Source organism: Schistocerca cancellata, chromosome 2 (genome assembly GCF_023864275.1).
Source record: "Schistocerca cancellata isolate TAMUIC-IGC-003103 chromosome 2, iqSchCanc2.1, whole genome shotgun sequence".
Classification (NCBI taxonomy): domain Eukaryota; kingdom Metazoa; phylum Arthropoda; class Insecta; order Orthoptera; family Acrididae; genus Schistocerca; species Schistocerca cancellata.
Window position 1 is genome coordinate 798,271,082 of NC_064627.1, and position 19,037 is coordinate 798,290,118.

General features: G+C 38.1%; 1 protein-coding gene across 2 annotated transcripts in view; it reads right to left on the reverse strand.

Annotated features, from left to right (window-relative positions):
• Positions 1-19,037, reverse strand: part of LOC126162652 (probable multidrug resistance-associated protein lethal(2)03659) — a 481,199-nt gene that overhangs the window by 205,913 nt on the left and 256,249 nt on the right. For both annotated transcript variants that reach the window (XM_049919289.1, XM_049919290.1), the window contains 2 exons: positions 9,138-9,321; positions 8,200-8,346 (listed from right to left, as the gene is read on the reverse strand). In XM_049919289.1, coding sequence (XP_049775246.1) covers positions 8,200-8,346; positions 9,138-9,321 — 331 coding nt within the window. The remainder of the gene's footprint in view (positions 1-8,199; positions 8,347-9,137; positions 9,322-19,037) is intronic.

Below are 19,037 nucleotides of genomic sequence, written 5' to 3' on the forward strand. Positions count from 1 at the left end.
TGAAACAATTCATAAATATCGTAAATAAAAAATGGAACTGCATAGTGAATATGAAAAACAAATCTAAGGAATATGGACTTCTACTATCTAGTAAAAAACTTTATGACAAATTACCATATTACATTAACCCTAACAATACCAACACTTTTTCCATAATGTCATTATCAGTGGGTGGGGGTAGGGACTTTAGGCCCACCCTAAAAAAATTGAAATACAAAAGCAAAATTCACTGTTTATTGTTGACTTACATTAACAACACACCTCTAAAAGACATAGTGATGTGTAAATAAGGTCCAGAATCTGAAAATATCTCTTAGTAATATCAATGCACTTTTCCAACGAGGAAAATGGGTGAGGAACTTTATTGCCATTTAAGAAATGCAAATTTAATTAATTGCTGTTGACTTTTAATGACAATATACTATGTACATAGATATTGATATGAAAGCGAGGTCCTGAATTTGAAAATACTGAATGTGACATTCACTGGGGGAGGGACATCTACTCCTAAAACATATTTTTTGGCTAACTTCAACTGAAAACATTTCAATGGAATCAAATGCGGGTTCTTGGTGAAACATTATAAATGAACTAAACAAACACTGTTATTTTGGGTTATAAGCTCATTTTCAAATACATTACTGATTCCAAAGGTGATAAAGCAAAAATAAACCTGATGATGAGACAAAGATAAACATCTCAACTTCTTAGTGTATAAATCCTTGCCTTAATGAAAAATTATTTCAGTGACCATTTTTTAACAAATTACATATGGAATTACACAGTTCTGTAACTACACTAAGATGACTAAACATACCTAGGAATAAAGTTATGCATCAGCCTAGACCTTTTTATCTACTTGTGGATTTACACCCAAAGTTTTACTTCTAACTAGGAGTTGTGATATCATCTAAAAGAGGTGAATAATTGCATTGGATTTGATCATTTAATAACAGTTGTTGGGATATACACACCTGTTTTTTAATTTCTAGAATTTCTAACTGGCTGAATTTTGCCCCCTTTTCCTCTGTGTGTAAGACTTCTACATCTGTTATGTCTTTGTCATTTTTGTTAAGGCAATGTTCCACAAAGGGAGGATCAGGCTTCTTCAATCTTCAGTTTCTATGGTAGGTGTAGACAGGACACAACAAACTTTCAATAGGAAATTGAAAAAGAATGTAGGAAAGTCATCGAAAAGGAAGAAAGTTTTGTTGTTAGGCAGTTCTCATGCCAGAGGTGTAGGCCAACTTCTGCAGGAGGAATTAGGACCAGAATACCAGGTCACAAATTTTTTCAAACCAAGTGCTAGTCTGGATCAAGTGACAGAGGATTTAGGTTCACTCTGTAAAGGATTTACCAGGGAAGACACCGTGGTTATTGTGGGAGGGCCAGGGAACAGCATCGACAGAGATCCTGGGTACAGTATAGAGTGCGACCTGGTAAAGATTGCGTCGGCATCGAGACACACCAATGTTGAATTTGTATCTGTCCTGAGACGCCATGACCGGCCTCATTTGGACTCTTCTGTTGGGAGAGTTAATTTGGAGTTGGAACGGCTGCTTGGGTCAGGTGCGGGGGCTCATATTGGTGTGGTTCCTGTTGATTATCTCAGTAGGTGGGACTATACCAGGCATGGCCTACATCTCAACAGGAAAGGGAAGGGGAAACTGGCTGGGGTAATAGCAGGAAATTTAAGGGGGGGAGGCACTGCCATGAATGGTAAAATACCAGTGGTTACAGGTGTTGGAGCAGCACCTTTTTTAGGATAGGTAAGACAGAAAGATGTCAAGTTCTACGAGAGGTCAGGATTGAAACAAATCTTCAGTTTAGGAAAGAAATTAAACAGCACAATTCTAGCACATTAGATCATCAATCACAGCTACCAATTATAAATTTTCACCAATCACCAGAAATTTTATCTCCACCAAGTTGTATCTCAGTCCTAGGTAATTGCATTGATGAATTAAAGTCACCCAACCCAGTTGACATAATCTGCCTCTCTGAACACCATGTGACCACTGGTATAGGAACTAGGCCTAAGCACAATGAGAAACTCAGACAGGAGAGTACTGCAAATGTTAGAATAAGGAAAGGGTCTCATAAAAGTATAATTAAAAATAATGTAAGTATATTTCATCAAAATATTGGGAGTTTAAAGAATAAAGTAGATGAGCTTCTGGTTTGTTTAGAAGATTTAGAAGCTGAGAATGAAATAGATATACTATGCCTGTCTGAGCATCACATTGTTACTGATATAGATAAGGTAAATGTAAGTGGTTATAAGCTCTCTGCACATGTAATGAGAGAAAATATGGAGAAAGGAGGAGTTGCCATATATGTCAAAAGTTATCATTGTGCGAAAAGTATAGAAACAAAAAAGTTTTGTGTAGAGAAACATATAGAAGCATGTGCCTGTGAGCTTAAATTAAATAAAGGCACATTTATAATTGTAACTGTATATAGGTCCCCATCAGGAAATTTTCATCTATTTCTGAAAAATTTGGACTCCTTGTTGTGCTATCTGTCAGACAGGGGGAAGCAAATTATTATTTGTGGGGACTTCAATGTAGATTCTCTGAAAGAGGGTAATAGGAAAAATGACCTTGAAGTATTACTCGGTTCTTTCAATTTGACACCCGTTATTGATTTTCCTACTCGGGTGGTAAAGGATAGCAGCTCACTGATAGATAACTTCTTTGTAGACCAAGATAAGTTTAACCAGATAAATGCTCAGCCTGTTGAGAATGGTCTTTCTGATCATGGTGCACAGCTAGTTACAATATATGACATAGCTCCATTCAGCAATACTAAACAGTCCTCCAAAGTAGTACGTTCAGTCAACGATTTAACAATTGCAAATTTCAGGGAAAGCCTACAGCAGTTAGACTGGGATGAGGTGTACCATGAACCTGATGCCAATTTAAAATATAATTTATTTCATGACATTTTTGTAAATGCATTTGAAAACTGCTTCCCCAAGAAAATAGTTAAATATACTCGTAAGAAACCTTGTAACAAACCATGGCTTACTAAGGGTATAAAAATATCTTGTAACCGGAAAAGGGAAATGTATCTGACAGCAAGAAAGAGTAGTGACCCAGAAACTATCAAAAATTATAAAAACTACTGTGTTATATTAAGAAAAGTTATTAAAAAATCCAGGAGTATGTGTATCATGTCTGAAATCAGCAACTCTGATAATAAAATTAAAACAATTTGGAATATTATTAAAAGAGAAACAGGTCAACCAAGAGCAGAGGAAGACAGTATTACCATCAAATTGAATGAAAGCTTTACGAACAAAAAGTCAGAAGTTGAAAATATTTTTAATAATCATTTTCTAAATGTTGTGGATATAGTAGGATCCAGGTGTTCATTAGAAGATGCTAGGCTGTTAATGGAAGAGGCCATACCTATGCAATTTGATACAATTGAAATCTCACCCACTTCTCCATCTGAAATTAAGAAAATAATAAACTTGCTTAAAAGCAAAAACTCACATGGAATTGATGGCATTTCCAGCAAAATACTAAAAGCTTGTTCTCAACAGATAAGTAAGATTCTCAGCCACCTGTGTAATAGCTCTCTGGAACAGGGCATTTTCCCTGATAGACTGAAATATGCTATTGTTATACCTTTGCATAAAAAGGGGGATAGATCTGATGTCAACAATTACCGTCCAATCTCCCTTCTAACAGCTTTATCCAAAATTTTTGAGAAAGTAATGTATTCAAGAGTAGCTTCACATATCTGTAAAAATGAAGTACTAACAAAATGTCAGTTTGGTTTCCAGAAAGGTTTTTCAACAGAAAATGCCATATATGCTTTCACCAGTCAAATTTTGAATGATCTGAATAACCGAAAACCACCCATTGGGATTTTTTGTGATCTCTCAAAGGCTTTTGATTGTGTAAATCATGAAATTCTGCTAGACAAGCTCAAGTATTGTGGCATGAGTGGGACAGTGCACAAATGGTTTAATTCGTACCTAACTGGAAGAGTGCAGAAAGTTGAAATAAGTAGTTCTGGTAACATGCAAAGATCAGCACATTCCTCAAACTGGGGAACTATCAAGAATGGGGTTCCACAAGGGTCAGTCTTGGGTCCTTTATTGTTCTTATTATATATTAATGACTTGCCATTCTATATTCATGAAGAGGCAAAGTTAGTTCTCTTTGCTGATGATACAAGTATAGTAATCACACCTGAGAAACAAGAATTATCTGATGAAATTGTCAATACTGTCTTTCAGAAAATTACTAAGTGGTTCCTTGTAAACGGACTCTCACTGAATTTTGATAAGACACAGTACATACAGTTCCGTACAGTGAATGGTATGACGCCATTAATAAATATAGACCTTAATCAGAAGCATATAGCTAAGGTAGAATATTCCAAATTTTTAGGTATGTCCATTGATGAGAGATTAAACTGGAAGAAACACATTGATGATCTGCTGAAACGTTTGAGTTCAGCTACTTATGCAATAAGGGTCATTGCAAATTTTGGTGATAAACATCTTAGTAAATTAGCTTACTACGCCTATTTTCACTCATTGCTTTCATATGGCATCATATTTTGGGGTAATTCATCACTGAGGAATAAAGTATTTATTGCACAAAAGCGTGTAATCAGAATAATAGCTGGAGTCCACCCAAGATCATCCTGCAGACATTTATTTAAGGATCTAGGGATATTCACAGTAGCTTCTCAGTATATATACTCTCTTATGAAATTTGTGATTAACAACCAAACCCAATTCAAAAGTAATAGCAGTGTGCATAACTACAATACTAGGAGAAAGGACGATCTTCACTATTCAAGATTAAATCTAACTTTGGCACAGAAAGGGGTGAATTATACTGGCACTAAAGTCTAAATAGTATCAAAAGTCTGACAGATAACCAACAAGTATTTAAGAAGAAATTAAAAGAATTTCTGAATGACAACTCCTTCTACTCCATAGAGGAATTTTTAGATATAAATTAAGAAAAAAAATATTAAAAAAAAATATATAAAAAAAATAAAAATAAAAATAAAAAAAATAAAAATAAAAAATAAAGAAAAATAAAAAACACACAAAATAATAAAGTTGTTATATTAACTTAAGTATGTTGTTAAATTAACCTAATTATGTCATGTATTGGAAAATTCGACTCGTTCCACATCATTACGAAATATCGTATTCATGATCCATGGAACTAGGATTAATCTAATCTAATCTAATCTAATCTAATCTATGATGTTCTTTAAGTCTGGTAAAGGTTGACTACCCAGTCTGTCCAATGTAGCAAGACTGACACTCCCAGCATATGATCTTATAAACCTCACTTTTTGTGATGGCTGGTTGCTTGTCTTTTGCATTGAACAAGCAACTACTTATTGCCTGAGGGACATATAAAAGCACCAAGAAACCCTTTCCCTTCAAAATGTTACTTCTCCTGCTTGATAGTTTCTTTGTAAAAAGTAATCTGCACCATTTCTTTTCCAGTTTTTGAAGGAGTAGTTCAGGAAATACGACTTCAGGTTGAATTTAAAATGTGCATGCTACCTGTCAGACATTTTATGTCATTGTGCAAAAACTGGAAAAGACATGCTGCACATGACCTTTAAGAGAAAAAATGTCGGACAGGATACATAACATTTTGAAGGTAAAGAGTTTCTCGGTGCTTTCCTATGTCCTTCAGACAATTCACTGCAAAAGACAAGCAACCAGCTATCACAAAAAGTGGAGTTTATAATGTCATATGCTGGGAGTGTCAATCTTACTATGTTGGACAGATTGGGAGGTCAATCTGTGCCAGGCTTAAACAACATCATAGGAGCTTGGGATGGAAGAAGTCTAATTCTGCCTTTGCAGAACACTGCTGCAACAAAATCATGAATACATAATATATGCAGATGTCTTACATACAGATGAAAAGGAGAAAAACTCAGGCAGTTAAGATTTCTAGAAATTAAAAAAGATGTGCATATCCCCACACTTATTGTTAAATGAGAAAACCCAATTAAATTATTCACTTCTTTTAGATGACATCACTGCGCCTAGGTAGAAGTAAAACTTTGAGCCACAATCCATAATTTTACATTATCTACATATCTACATCTACAAACATAATCCACTAGCCACCAAGCAGTGTGTGGTGGAGGGCACTACTCATGCCAAAGCCATCCTTCAGTCAGTAACACAATTTATATTAGTGTATATCGTAAAATTGTAAATACCTTTTAATTTTCAAATTTGTGTCTTTTATAGAAAAGCTAAAGTTGTAAACTAAGGTCATGAATATGTTGCAAAATTATAAACATCCATTTGCTTTTTTAACTGTATTAATTGTTGTAAATTCATAAGAAGATTATCATGATGTAGTGTAAATTTGTGTTTTCTGAACAAGGATGATGTTGTAAACTATAATCAACACAAAGATATAAGTGTGGTGAACATCATTCTTCTTCTTTAACCAGAATAATTATTACAAGTTCTTAAAAACAGTATACTTAACCACGCATGCATATTCTTGTGAGATTTGATCACAGTCTGAATTGGAAGAAAAAAGGGTGGGAAGGGAGAGAAAGAGAGAAATGTTGATGATGGACAAAAAGAACATTTTTAGACAAAGGGTGAGCTGATGGCAAATTACAGAATTCTTATTCACATTTTCATTCATTCACACATCATGTTGCATAAATCCTATCAAGAAGGAGTGCCTTCAATATAGTGAATTATAATGAATCATATTATTTTTTTCTTCCTTCATTCTTTTCTTTTTACACATGTAAGCTATTAAGTACATAAAACCAATGGTAAAGTAACAAGTTATATTGTGCCAGAGATAATTTTTTGATACAAAAAAAGAGAAGAGAAACGTTCTTCAACTGCTTAATTTCTGTATCTTCACCAGTTTGTTTCTATAAGTCATAGCAGGCAGATGTATGACTAGCTTGGCCATCCCAGTACTGTTTAAAAATGTGCATTCCAACCATTTGTGAAAAAGTGTTATAGAAGTCATTAGGAAGGCAAGTTTAGTCACATTTATATTTGCATCAGTCACATCCATCTGTTCATCATTTCGTCTGCGCCGATAATCCTGCATCAGGAGGTTCAAAACAGACACGAGGAATTTTCAGGAGCAGCTATCTCGTATCAGTATTGTCATAACCAGCTCTATGCACAATGGAACTAGTGAGAAGAAGTTTGTAACTTTAAATGATGAATATTGATCTTAAATGTATTGACACTGAAGGTCTGTTTATATTAGTACCAAATAATGTGAACCCAGCATATGTGTACCTTCCAATTTCTTTCAATTATTCTTTCCAATTTTTTTTTTTTATTATTCAAGAAGCAATTATTAATCCGTTCCTATTATTTTGTCCCCCCACTCATATGACACTATTCAGAATGAATGTCTAGAATGAGATGCCATGGTAATATAGTACCATCTAAAATCAAGGAACACAGAATGTGCAACAGGAAACAATAAAATATGATGGATAAGGTAGACTTATAATTGGAAATAAATATGCAGTTTAATGGAAAGAATACAGTCAACTACTATTTTTCAGAGAAAAAATAATTCCTTGAGAGATCAATATAATAAAGGATACCAGTCAAGTTGTCATAATAAGAAATACAGTCACTGATATGAATGTTGTATACTGCAAATAAGTCTCCGAGCAAGGAAGATAGTTTTATGAACACTGCTGACAGTGTGCATTTTGCAAGTTTTGTTAACTTTCTTTAACTCTTCACACTATTTAAACATATCTTGTGGTTTAGTGAGAATTTATGAGAAGAAAAATTTGTAGTAAGCATTGTCCCAGTAGATGAAAAGTTTTTCTACAGCAGATTGCTTAAAAAAACGTTTATAACCTATGGATGGGAGAGGAGGAGGAGGAGAGTAGTGTTTAACGTCCCGTCGACAACGAGGTCATTAGAGACGGAGTGCAAGCTCGGGTGGCGGAAGGATGGGAAGGAAATTGGCCGTGCCCTTTCAAAGGCACCATCCCAACATTTGCCTGAAGCGATTTAGGGAAATCACGGAAAACCTAAATCAGGATGGCCGGAGACGGGATTGAACCGTCATCCTCCCGAATGCGAGTCCAGTGTGCTAACCACTGCGCCACCTCGCTCGGTGGATGGGAGAGATATGCATGACCACCAAAGGCTGGATTAGTGTAAGTCTGAATGTAGCTCACCTCAATGAACTCTTGTTTTTCTATTTCATCTTCAGGCCCACTGTCTTCTTCTGCACTTTTATCTCTGATCTCAGAATTCATAAGTTTAGCAAAATCCAGGTCAGACACCTGAAGCTCAGAATAACTGCCTTTTGCTCGAACCACACCCTGAAATTAATAACAGATAATTCCTTTTCTCAGCTAGCTCACATTACAAACAGTGAGTAAACATATGCTATCATTACTGCTCATTAGTATTGTTGTATATTGGCAATAGGCCACACTCGTCCACTGCCAGTCTTAACCAAGCATGGTTGCCTTTCCATCACCTACAAATGTCCAAGATAGGCATCAAATATTACTACATTGTGCTGTGTATGAACAGTAAGTTTATACATCGTTTTTTCCAGGCTCCACCAAGGGGCACAAGCTACGATTCAAAACAACAAATGCATCAGAAAACTGGCAGTGCTGCTATCAACCAAAGGTCAGTTTCAGTTCCAGTTCTAGTTACAGTACAGTTCAGTTGCCCTTACAGTCCATTTATTGGAAGTCACTGAGACATGCCAGGACACTGCCCTCTGCTTCACACTGTCATCATGCCTATGCTACTCCACTGGCACAGTCCTTCTTTGGACCCTGTCCTACAGCCATATGGGATGACACTTCCCATGGATCACTTATCATGACAGTAAACTTTGTGTTTGTTATTTCTAGTGAACATTAATGATCTTTCAATTTTTGTTTTTGAGATAATGTCATTATGAATTTCTGCACTTTATACAGTGTTTTTCCTTGCAACTTATAAAATGTAGGATAGGAAAAGTATACTTTACAGTGATAAGCTGTAGTCTCTACTTCTGCACCTAGTCATAAATTTCAAGACTTATTTCCAGTGTTTGTCACAGTATTCAAAAATAAAGTTGTCAAAATATATTACAAAACAAAATAAGACTTACATCTTGAAGAATAATTATTTCATCTACATGATGTAGAAACTGAATCTGGTGAGTAACAAGGATACATATGCTGTTTTTGAGTAGTCCTGTAATACACTGATCAAAGAGATTTTTTGCTACATGTGGATCAACAGCAGAAAGAGGATCGTCAAGAAGATAGATGTCTGCTTTGCGATAGACAGCCCTGAAAGACATAAAATGGGTTGACAAAGCTTATAACCATTTACATACTGGTAATTTTCACAAGAGGAAAGCATACAGTACATTAGTTAGCTAGTTAGTTAGTTTCAAGTTCAATGGATCATTTTGCATGATACATCAAAATGATGTGGAATTAGTCATTTTACATTCACAAATTTGTGAATATGGCTGCACACTGAACATTTATAAGTTGTCTCTCTCTCTCTCTCTCTCTCTCTCTCTCTCTCTCTCTCTCTCTCTCATTAAAAAAATAATACAGATGTGAGTCAGTAATTACTAATCACCACCTTTTACACATTACAATAACAGAAATTCTTCTATGGCAAAGTAGAAGCTGTCAAGGAAAAATTTTTTCAGTTTGTTTTAAAACTTTACCCTGCTGTCTGTCAGACATTTTATGTCACTAGGTAAGTGATCAAAAATTTCAGTTGCAACGTGGTGCACCCCTTTTTGTGCTAAAGACAGCTTTAATGTGAAGTAATAAATGTCATTTTTCCTTCTGGGATTGTAATTAGGAACATAATTGCTTCTTCTGAACTGCAGTGTATTATTTACAACAAACTTCATAGGAGAATGAATATACTGTGAAGCAGTAGTAAGAATGCCCAACTTTTTTAAAAAAAAGATCTTTAGTGAGCACCACATATTATTCTTACAACATGTTTTTGTACAATGAAGACCTTCTTTCTCAAAGACAAGTTACCCCAGAACATTATTCCTTATGACACTGAATGAAAATATGCAAAGTATGGCAACATATTGATTTGTCCCTCCCCAATATTTGCAATTATTGTAAGTGCAAATGTGGCTGAAATAACAACCCATGAAGACTTCATATATGAAATTCACTAACATTTGTTGAATTGTTGCTGAACTAATTTGTTTTAGTAATTCTAAAAGTGCTTTTTCCTGTTTAAATTCTCATCATAAGGACTCCAAAGAATTTTGAAGTTTCAACTCTATTGATTATTCATGGTGAAGGTAGCAAGGAAACAGGGAGCCATCCGGCTGCATCTCCCATCACATGAAGCTGCTCACAGTGTGTCCTCAGCAGCCAGAGAGTGTGGTCATGTGTGTGTGAGTTGTATATATAGTAGAAAGAAACATTCCACATGGGAAAAATATATATGACCAGCAACAAACTGTCCATTCGCATGAATGAACACAGGCAGACAGTGTTTGTTGGTAATGAGGATCACCCTGTGGCTAAACATGCCTTGGTGCATGGCCAGCACATCTTAGCACAGTGTTACACTGTCCGGGTTATCTGGATACTTCCCACTAACACCAACCTATCCGAACTCCGGAGATGGGAACTTGCCCTTCAATATATCCTCTCTTCCCGTTATCCACCAGGCCTCAATCTCCAATAATTTCAAGTTGCTGCCACTCACACCTCACCTGTCATTCAACAACATCTTTGCCTCTGCACTTCCGCCTCGACTAACATCTCTGCCTAAACTCTTTGCCTTTAAATATGTCTGCTTGTGTCTGTATATGTGTGGATTGATATGTGTGTGTGCGTGCACGAGTGTATACCTGTGCTTTATATATATATATATAAAGGACAGGTATACACCCTCACACACACACACATATCCATCCGCACATACACAGACACAAGCAGACATCTATATACATCTATATATGCCTTTACAAATGTCTGCTTGTGCCTGTATATGTGTGGATGGATATGTGTGTGTGTGCGAGTGTATACCTGTCCTTTTTTTCCCCTAAGGTAAGTCTTTCCGCTCCCGGGATTGGAATGACACCTTACCCTCTCCCTTAAAACCCAATTCCTTTCGTCTTTCCCTCTCCTTCCCTCTTTCCTGACGAGGCAACCGTTGGTTGCGAAAGCTAGAATTTTGTGTGTATGTTTGTGTTTGTTTGTGTGTCTATCGACCTGCCAGCGCTTTTGTTTGGTAAGTCTCATCATCTTTCTTTTTAGATATATATATAATAGAAAGAAACATTCCTCATGGGAAAAATATATTAAAAACAAAGATTCCATGACTTACCAAACGGGGAAGTGCTGGTAGACAGACACAATAAAACACACACACACACACACACACACACACACACACAGAATTTCAAGCTTTCGCTTCATCAGGAACCTATGCCCAACATACTGTCCCCATACCCTCCACCCAATTGTTTCCACCCCCCATCCGCCCCCACCCCCTGTCCTATCATCTCCTTCCCATTCTTATCTCCCACCCTGTTTATTTGCAGTCCTCTGCCAATGCGCACACTCACCTTTCCCCAGTCCTCATCTGTTTTGCTCCTTGCTCCATCACCTCCTGGTGCTGTGCCTGTTGGCAGTCTAGTACCTGCACACTCCACCAGACAGCATTTCTCTCTCTCTCTTGACCCTTAGACTACTATCCTTTCCCCTTCCCCACTGCCTCGAATTTGCTGCTTGCATCCCACGTGATAGTTGCATTCCAACCCGAGATGCTGGAGTTGACAGTCATGTGTTCATGAGGTCTGCTTGCTTGTGTATGTGAATGGTGTGTGTCTCTCTTTTACTGCTGAAGGCTGTGGCCAAAAGCTTTATGTAAGTGTCTTTTTATTGTACCTGTCTGCATCTTGGTGTGTCTTCTTTACAGTGAGTAGCAATCTGTCTTTTCCTAGACTACTAATGTTCCTACCCGGAGTTTCCATTGTTTGATTTATATTTGATAAGATTACATGAGAATCCTTTCTTCAGTCATTGTATGGTTCTGATTTACTCATGCCAAAAAATGTAAAATACGGAATAATGCACAAAATATAGAAATTTATAAGAGATTTTCATAAAGCTGGTAATGTTAAATGCTCCATTCATAATAATAACATAAGTATAGGTGACTTTTTATTCCAAAAATCTATAGATACTACTACAATTATTTCTGTATTATATAATGTAAAAAACACCTCCAAGACCTATTGATAACAAAATACTAATACAAACAGTAGTTATGGTAAATAATGAAAATGAAAATTCCTTGATGGAGCAATATGTAAAATAAGGCACTGCCAACTACTCACCTATAATGAATCAATGTGTGGAACACAGTTAACATAATAGAAAATCAGCAGTCATATTACCTTTTGAACACTAGCTCTTTTCCCAGCAACAGGAAACACATACACACAACTACACAGACACCCAAATGCATCCTCCCATGGCCACAGCAATACTAATTATTGATACTTGATTGCTGAAAGAGTTGCCTGAGCTCATGGATGTGTGGAATGTGTTGGGAAGGATACAAGGATGGGGTAGCAGGAAAGCAGCAGGACTTTGGGCAGAATGATGTCTTCACAGCACCACAACAAGATAAAAAAAAGTACATAACTCAGTTCCCCCTATCCCTCCCTACATCTCTTTTTGTTGTACCCTACATCTCTTTTTGTTGCACCCTCCATACTTTTTTTGTCTTGTTTTGCACCCACAAAGTCATCTGTCCAAAGACCTGCCTCTTTCCCACTACACCCTTCTTGCATCCTTCCCTAGTGCCTTCCCACCTCCATCAACTCAAGTAACTGCTTGATACAATTAATTATAACATATAAACCCTTTTTCTAAAAATATGTAAAAATCAGTTCTCAGATAATGCCCATGTTCAAAGTAATTGAAATGTAATAATATAAATGATAAGTAGCAATAAATTCCTAAATTCCATTTTTAATAAAACTCACTACTTACACTTCACTTCAGAGTGAACGTTTAGAATAACTGTGTGTTTACTAATCCACTATTTTGTGACAGCATTCAAAGAGTTGTTCAGTACAATATTCATTAATTCAAAAACCCTGGGACTTAACTTTTTTTTCCATAAGCAGAACCCCACACATTTCTTCTTATTATCTCTATAGCAGTACAATTTTAAATTGTACCCATCAATATGTATCTGTTCAGTTTCAATGATTTCCATGATGTTCTGTCGAGATTCCACCTGTAGTTTCATATTTTTGTGTGAATATGAGAAGGTCTTTTTTTTTCTATTAATGGTGTTTTGAAGGAAGACATTAATTGCCACTTTTTTTAAATGTCCTGGGCTTCATCAAAGTTGCAGTTTTGTTCTGCTAGTAACTGTTTCAACTGAATTATATGTATACTGTAGCTCTGGAAGAATTTAACCTAAAAATAGGCCTGAGAAACACATTGGAAATCACTGGGATGGACACAGATTTAGTTAGACTGGATGCATCTGTCAATTAGATGTGCAAGTAGTCCCCTTTCCACACACATTCAGATACAAACCAAGCCAAATATGATGCTACCAAATGAGAGGTGATGGATCAATCACAGCCACATATCAATGTCCCTTTCACACAAGAAATTTTCAAAGTTACACCACTCTACATCTACATATATGGGGCACAGTCAAAAAGTTTCTAGCCTGAGATAGTTACCATAATGTCTTGCTCAAAAATCACCACTTACTTTTATGGTGACCTTTTGTGGGTATGCAAGTCAAATTTCACAGCTCCAGCTTCGTTAGTTTTTCCACTAGGATGCGTTCGATACCATAATGTAAGCAATATGGAAAATTTCAGGAGCATCAAGAACCATGCTGTGATTTAATATCTTCATTTGAAGGGAATGATGCCCAAGGAAATTGCAGAGGACATGTGGAATACATTTAAGGACAGTGCTCCATCTTATGTAACAGTGAAAAACTGGGCGTCCAGCTTTGAACATGGAAGAACGAGTGTGGAAGATGTGCAAAGGAGTGGAAGGCCTGTCACCATTGCCACTGATGAAACAGTGACTGCAATTCACAATATGATTTTGTAGGATCATCAAACGATGCTGCAGCTCAATGAAACAACATTTGGAATCTCCCATGGGTGTGCTCATGACATTGTTGTGGATATTTTGGGAATGCAGGAAGTTTAATCTCGGTGGTCCCAAAATACTTGAAAGCAGAGCAGACATGGGAGTGTGTAGAGTCTTGTGAAGAAATCATCTGCCAATGGATGAAGACAGCTTTCTTGCTAGATATGTGACAATGGATGAAATGTGGGCTCAACACTTTGATCCTGAGACAAAACAACAGTCACAACAATGGAAACATCATTCATCCCCTATCCCAAAAAAATTCTGGGTGCAAAAATCAACTGGTAAGGTGATGGCATCGGTCTTCTGGGATGCAGAAGTGGTAATTATGATGGATTACTTGCAAAAGGGCATAACTATTAATGCATCATACTATTGCACCTTCCTGCACTATTTTAGAGAAGAGATAAAGAAAAAAAGGGAAACAGAAAATTGTTGTGTGGAGTTCTTTTGCATCAGGGCAACACACCAGTGCACAAAGCCCTCACAACACTGGAAACTCTATATGACTGCGGGTTTGAATTTTTACGCCATCTGCCATATTCTCCAGATTTGGCTCCATCAGAATTTTTTATTTTCCCAAACCTAAAAAAGACCTCAATGATAATGATTTGACAATGATGATGTAGTAATTGATGCTGTGAATGCTCAGTTGAACTCAAAATCAAAGACCTTTTATTTGAATGGTCTGCAGAAGTTATATGAGCATGACCACAAGTGTATTAGTGTATACAGGTATTAAACTGAAAAATAAATCGGTATTATGAAATTTCTGGCATTCTTTATTTGTTGGGCTAGAAACTTTTCGACTCCCCATGGGACACCTAAACTCTGCAAACAAATGTGAAGTATATAGCAGAAGATATGTCACCTTGTACTAGGTATCAGAGTTCCTTTCCATCCACTCATGTATGAGCATGGGATGAATGATTGTTTGAATGCCTCTGTGCATGCTGTAATTATTCTAATCTTGTCCTCACAACCCTTATTTGAGCAATATGTCATCATTTAAAGCTGGTTCTTGAAACTTTGTTAGTACACTTTCTCAGGATAGTTTATGTCTATCTTCAAGAGTCTGCCACTTCAGTTTATTCAGTATTCCTGTGACACTCTCCCACAGATCAAACAAACCTGTGACTATTCCTGCTGCCCTTCTCTGTATACATTTAATATTCCCTGTTAGTTCTATTTGGTATGGATCCCACACACTCGAGAAGTATTATAAACTGATTGCATGAGTGATTTGTAAATAATCTCCTCTGTAGACTGATTGCATTCCTCAATATACCACCAATAAACAGAAGTCTACTGCCTGCTTTACCCACAACAGAGCCTATGTGATCATTCAATGTCATACCCCAACAAAGTATTACACCTGGTATTTGTATGAGTCGGCCAGTTCCAACAGTGACTCATTGGTATTATAGTCACAGGATACTATTCATTTTTTGATTTTGTGAAGTGCACTATTTCACATTTTTGAACATTTAAAATAAATTGCCAATCTGTATCACTTTGAAACCTTATCAAGATCTGACAGAATATTCATGCATCTTTACCTCATTACAGGTAACTGCATCATCTGCAAAAAGTCTGAGGTTACTATCAATCCAGCCACAGTTTCACTTGATACCACATATGATCAAACTTTTCACCCAATAAGTGAAGATGTGATAACAGGTCAAATGCTTTTTGGAAAACAAGAATTACAGCATTTATCTACTACCTCGATCCAAAGCTTTCAGTATGTCACATGAGAAAGGTGCAAATTGGGTTTCAAATGATCCCTGTTTTTGTAATCCATGCTGGTTGGCATAGAGGCGGTCATTATGTTTGAACTCAGAACATGTTCTAATATTCTACAATAAACAGATGTCAAGGATATTGGATAGTAGGTTTGTGGATCATATTTCTATCCTTCTTGTAGATGGGTGTGAACTGGGCATGGTTTTTTGTTCGAGAGATCTATGATAGAATTTAGATGAGGGGCTAACTCAGCTGCAAATTCAGCACATTATTCGACAGGGATTCCATTGGACCCTAGAACCTTATTATTCGACAGGGATTCCATTGGACCCTAGAGCTTTGTTCAGATTTAACAGTTTCAGTTGTTTCTCAACAACACTGACACTAATACTTATTTCATTCGCCTTTTCAGAAGTATCAGCGTCTCTCTACCTATAGTCCTATGTTTTGTTTTATACCTATTAGTCTCTGTTTCTTTAGAAGTTTCTTTACAGGGACTCTATCATTATTAACTGTTCTACTGGGTAAATATCTACCCAATGAATGGTCAATTATTCTTTTAAACTTTCTAGTTCACCTTTATCTCTTCCCATATATTTTTATTTTCATTTTCATTTCAGCCTCATGTTACACTTTCCACCATCTAATACCATGTCACCCTCACAACATCCCCACAACGACCCCATTAAGTTTTATTTACATTCCCTCCGCAAACATGCCTTCGCCCTAGTCAGATTACACTCCCATATTTTATTTTCTCAGGCTTGTCTGACATTTGGCATTACCCCCAAAGGCCTCACACTTAAAGTTCCCATCTCTAGCTGTAACCCTTCTTTCCATCAGTCCCAATACCAGTTCCAAACTGAACAATCCATTGCCCTCACCCACCTAATCCTTCACCTACACATCAACTCAGACATTGAACACACCCGTCAACTCCTATCCTTAATAAAGGTCCTCAATCTTTCCTCTCCCACATCCACACCGGCTGTTCAGAGCATCCTCCTACAGGTCAACCGCAAATTAGAACAGCATACCACCCTCCACCTCAAAAAACTATCCAATCTCCTGGTTTTCCACCTCTGGAAAGGCAACTCACTCACCCTTCACAACCTTTCCAGCAAACCTCAACCTCCTCTCATTGCACACGGACCCAGTCTCTCCCATCTACTCAATCTCCCACTTCCAGCTCCACTCCCCCCAAAACCTCAAAATTCCAATCAATACAATCTGGAACCACAATACCCTAATTCAGTAGTTAGCCTTTCCTCCAAACCTCTCTCCCAATCTGAAACCTCTGTCCTATCCAAAGGCCTCACCTTCAGCCCCACTCCCAGATTCAACCAAACAGCCCTTGTCAAAGATTTACTGTCCTACACCCATACTCTCTGCTGGAAATATCACTTTGCCACGAAGAAAAATGATCCTAATCCTACTCCTAATGATCCAACTCCCCAAGACACTATCCAAATTGAACCCTGCCTGGACAGTTCCGTCCTACGTCACAGTGGGACCCACCTCCTCTTCCTCAAAATCACCCTCTCCAAAACTTCCAGGAATTTCTGACTTCCAGCCTTGCCTCTCAATCCTTCTTAAAAAACCTTAATCCTACTCCCAACATCACCACTGCTGAAGCCCAGGCTATCCGTGATCTGAAGGCTGACCGATCCATCGTCATTTTTCCGGCGGACAAGGGTTCCACGACCGTGGTACTTGATCGTCGGGAGTATGTGGCTGAGGGACTGCGTCAGCTTTCAGACAACACTACATACAAAGTTTGCCAAAGTAATGCCATTCCTGATGTCCAGGCGGAGCTTCAAGGAATCCTCAGAACCTTAGGCCCCATACAAAACCTTTCACCTGACTCCATCAACCTCCTGACCCCTCCAACAACCCGCACCCCTACCTTCTACCTTCTTCCTAAAATTCACAAACCCAATCATCCCTGCCGTCCCATTATAGCTGGTTACCGAGCCCCCACAGAACGTATCTCTGCCTACGTAGATCAACACCTTCAACCCATTACATGCAGTCTCCCACCCTCCATCAAAGACACCAACCACTTTCGCGAACGCCTGGAATACCTACCCAGTCTGTTACCCCCGGAAACCATCCTTGTAACCATTGATGCCACTTCCTTATACACAAATATTCCGCATGTCCAGGGCCTCGCTGCAATGGAGCATTTCCTTTCACTCCGATCACCTGCCACCCTACCTAAAACCTCTTTCCTCATTACCTTAGCCAGCTTCATCCTGACCCACAACTTCTTCACTTTCGAAGGCCAGACATACCAACAATTAAAGGGAACAGCCATGGGTACCAGGATGGCCCCCTCATACGCCAACCTATTCATGGGTCGCTTAGAGGAAGCCTTCTTGGTTATCCAGGCCTACCAACCCAAAGTTTGGTACAGATTTATTGATGACATCTTCATGATCTGGACTCACAGTGAAGAAGAACTCCAGAATTTCCTCTCCAACCTCAACTCCTTTAGTTCCATCAGATTCACCTGGTGCTACTCCAAATCCCATGCCACTTTCCTTGAAGTTGACCTCCACCTGTCCAATGGCCAGCTTCACACGTCCGTCCACATCAAACCCACCAACAAGCAACAGTACATCCATTATGACAGCTGCCACCCATTCCACATCAAACGGTCCCTTCCCTATAGCCTAGGTCTTCGTGGCAAATGAATCTGCTCCAGTCCGGAATCCCTGAACCATTACACCAACAACCTGAAAACAGCTTTCGCATCCCACAACTACCCTCCCGACCTGGTACAGAAGAAAATAACCAGAGCCACTTCCTCATCTCCTCAAACCCAAAACCTCCCACAGAAGAACCCCAAAAGTGCCCCACTTGTGACAGGATACTTTCTGGGACTGGATCAGACTCTGAATGTGGCTCTCCAGCAGGGATGCGACTTCCTCAAATCCTGCCCTGAAATGAGATCCATCCTTCATGAAATCCTCCCCACTCCACCAAGAGTGTCTTTCCACTGTCCACCTAACCTTCGTAACCTCTTGGTTCATCCCTATGAAATCCCCAAACCACCTTCCCTACCCTCTGGCTCCTACCCTTGTAACTGCCCCCAGTGTAAAACCTGTCCCATGCACCCT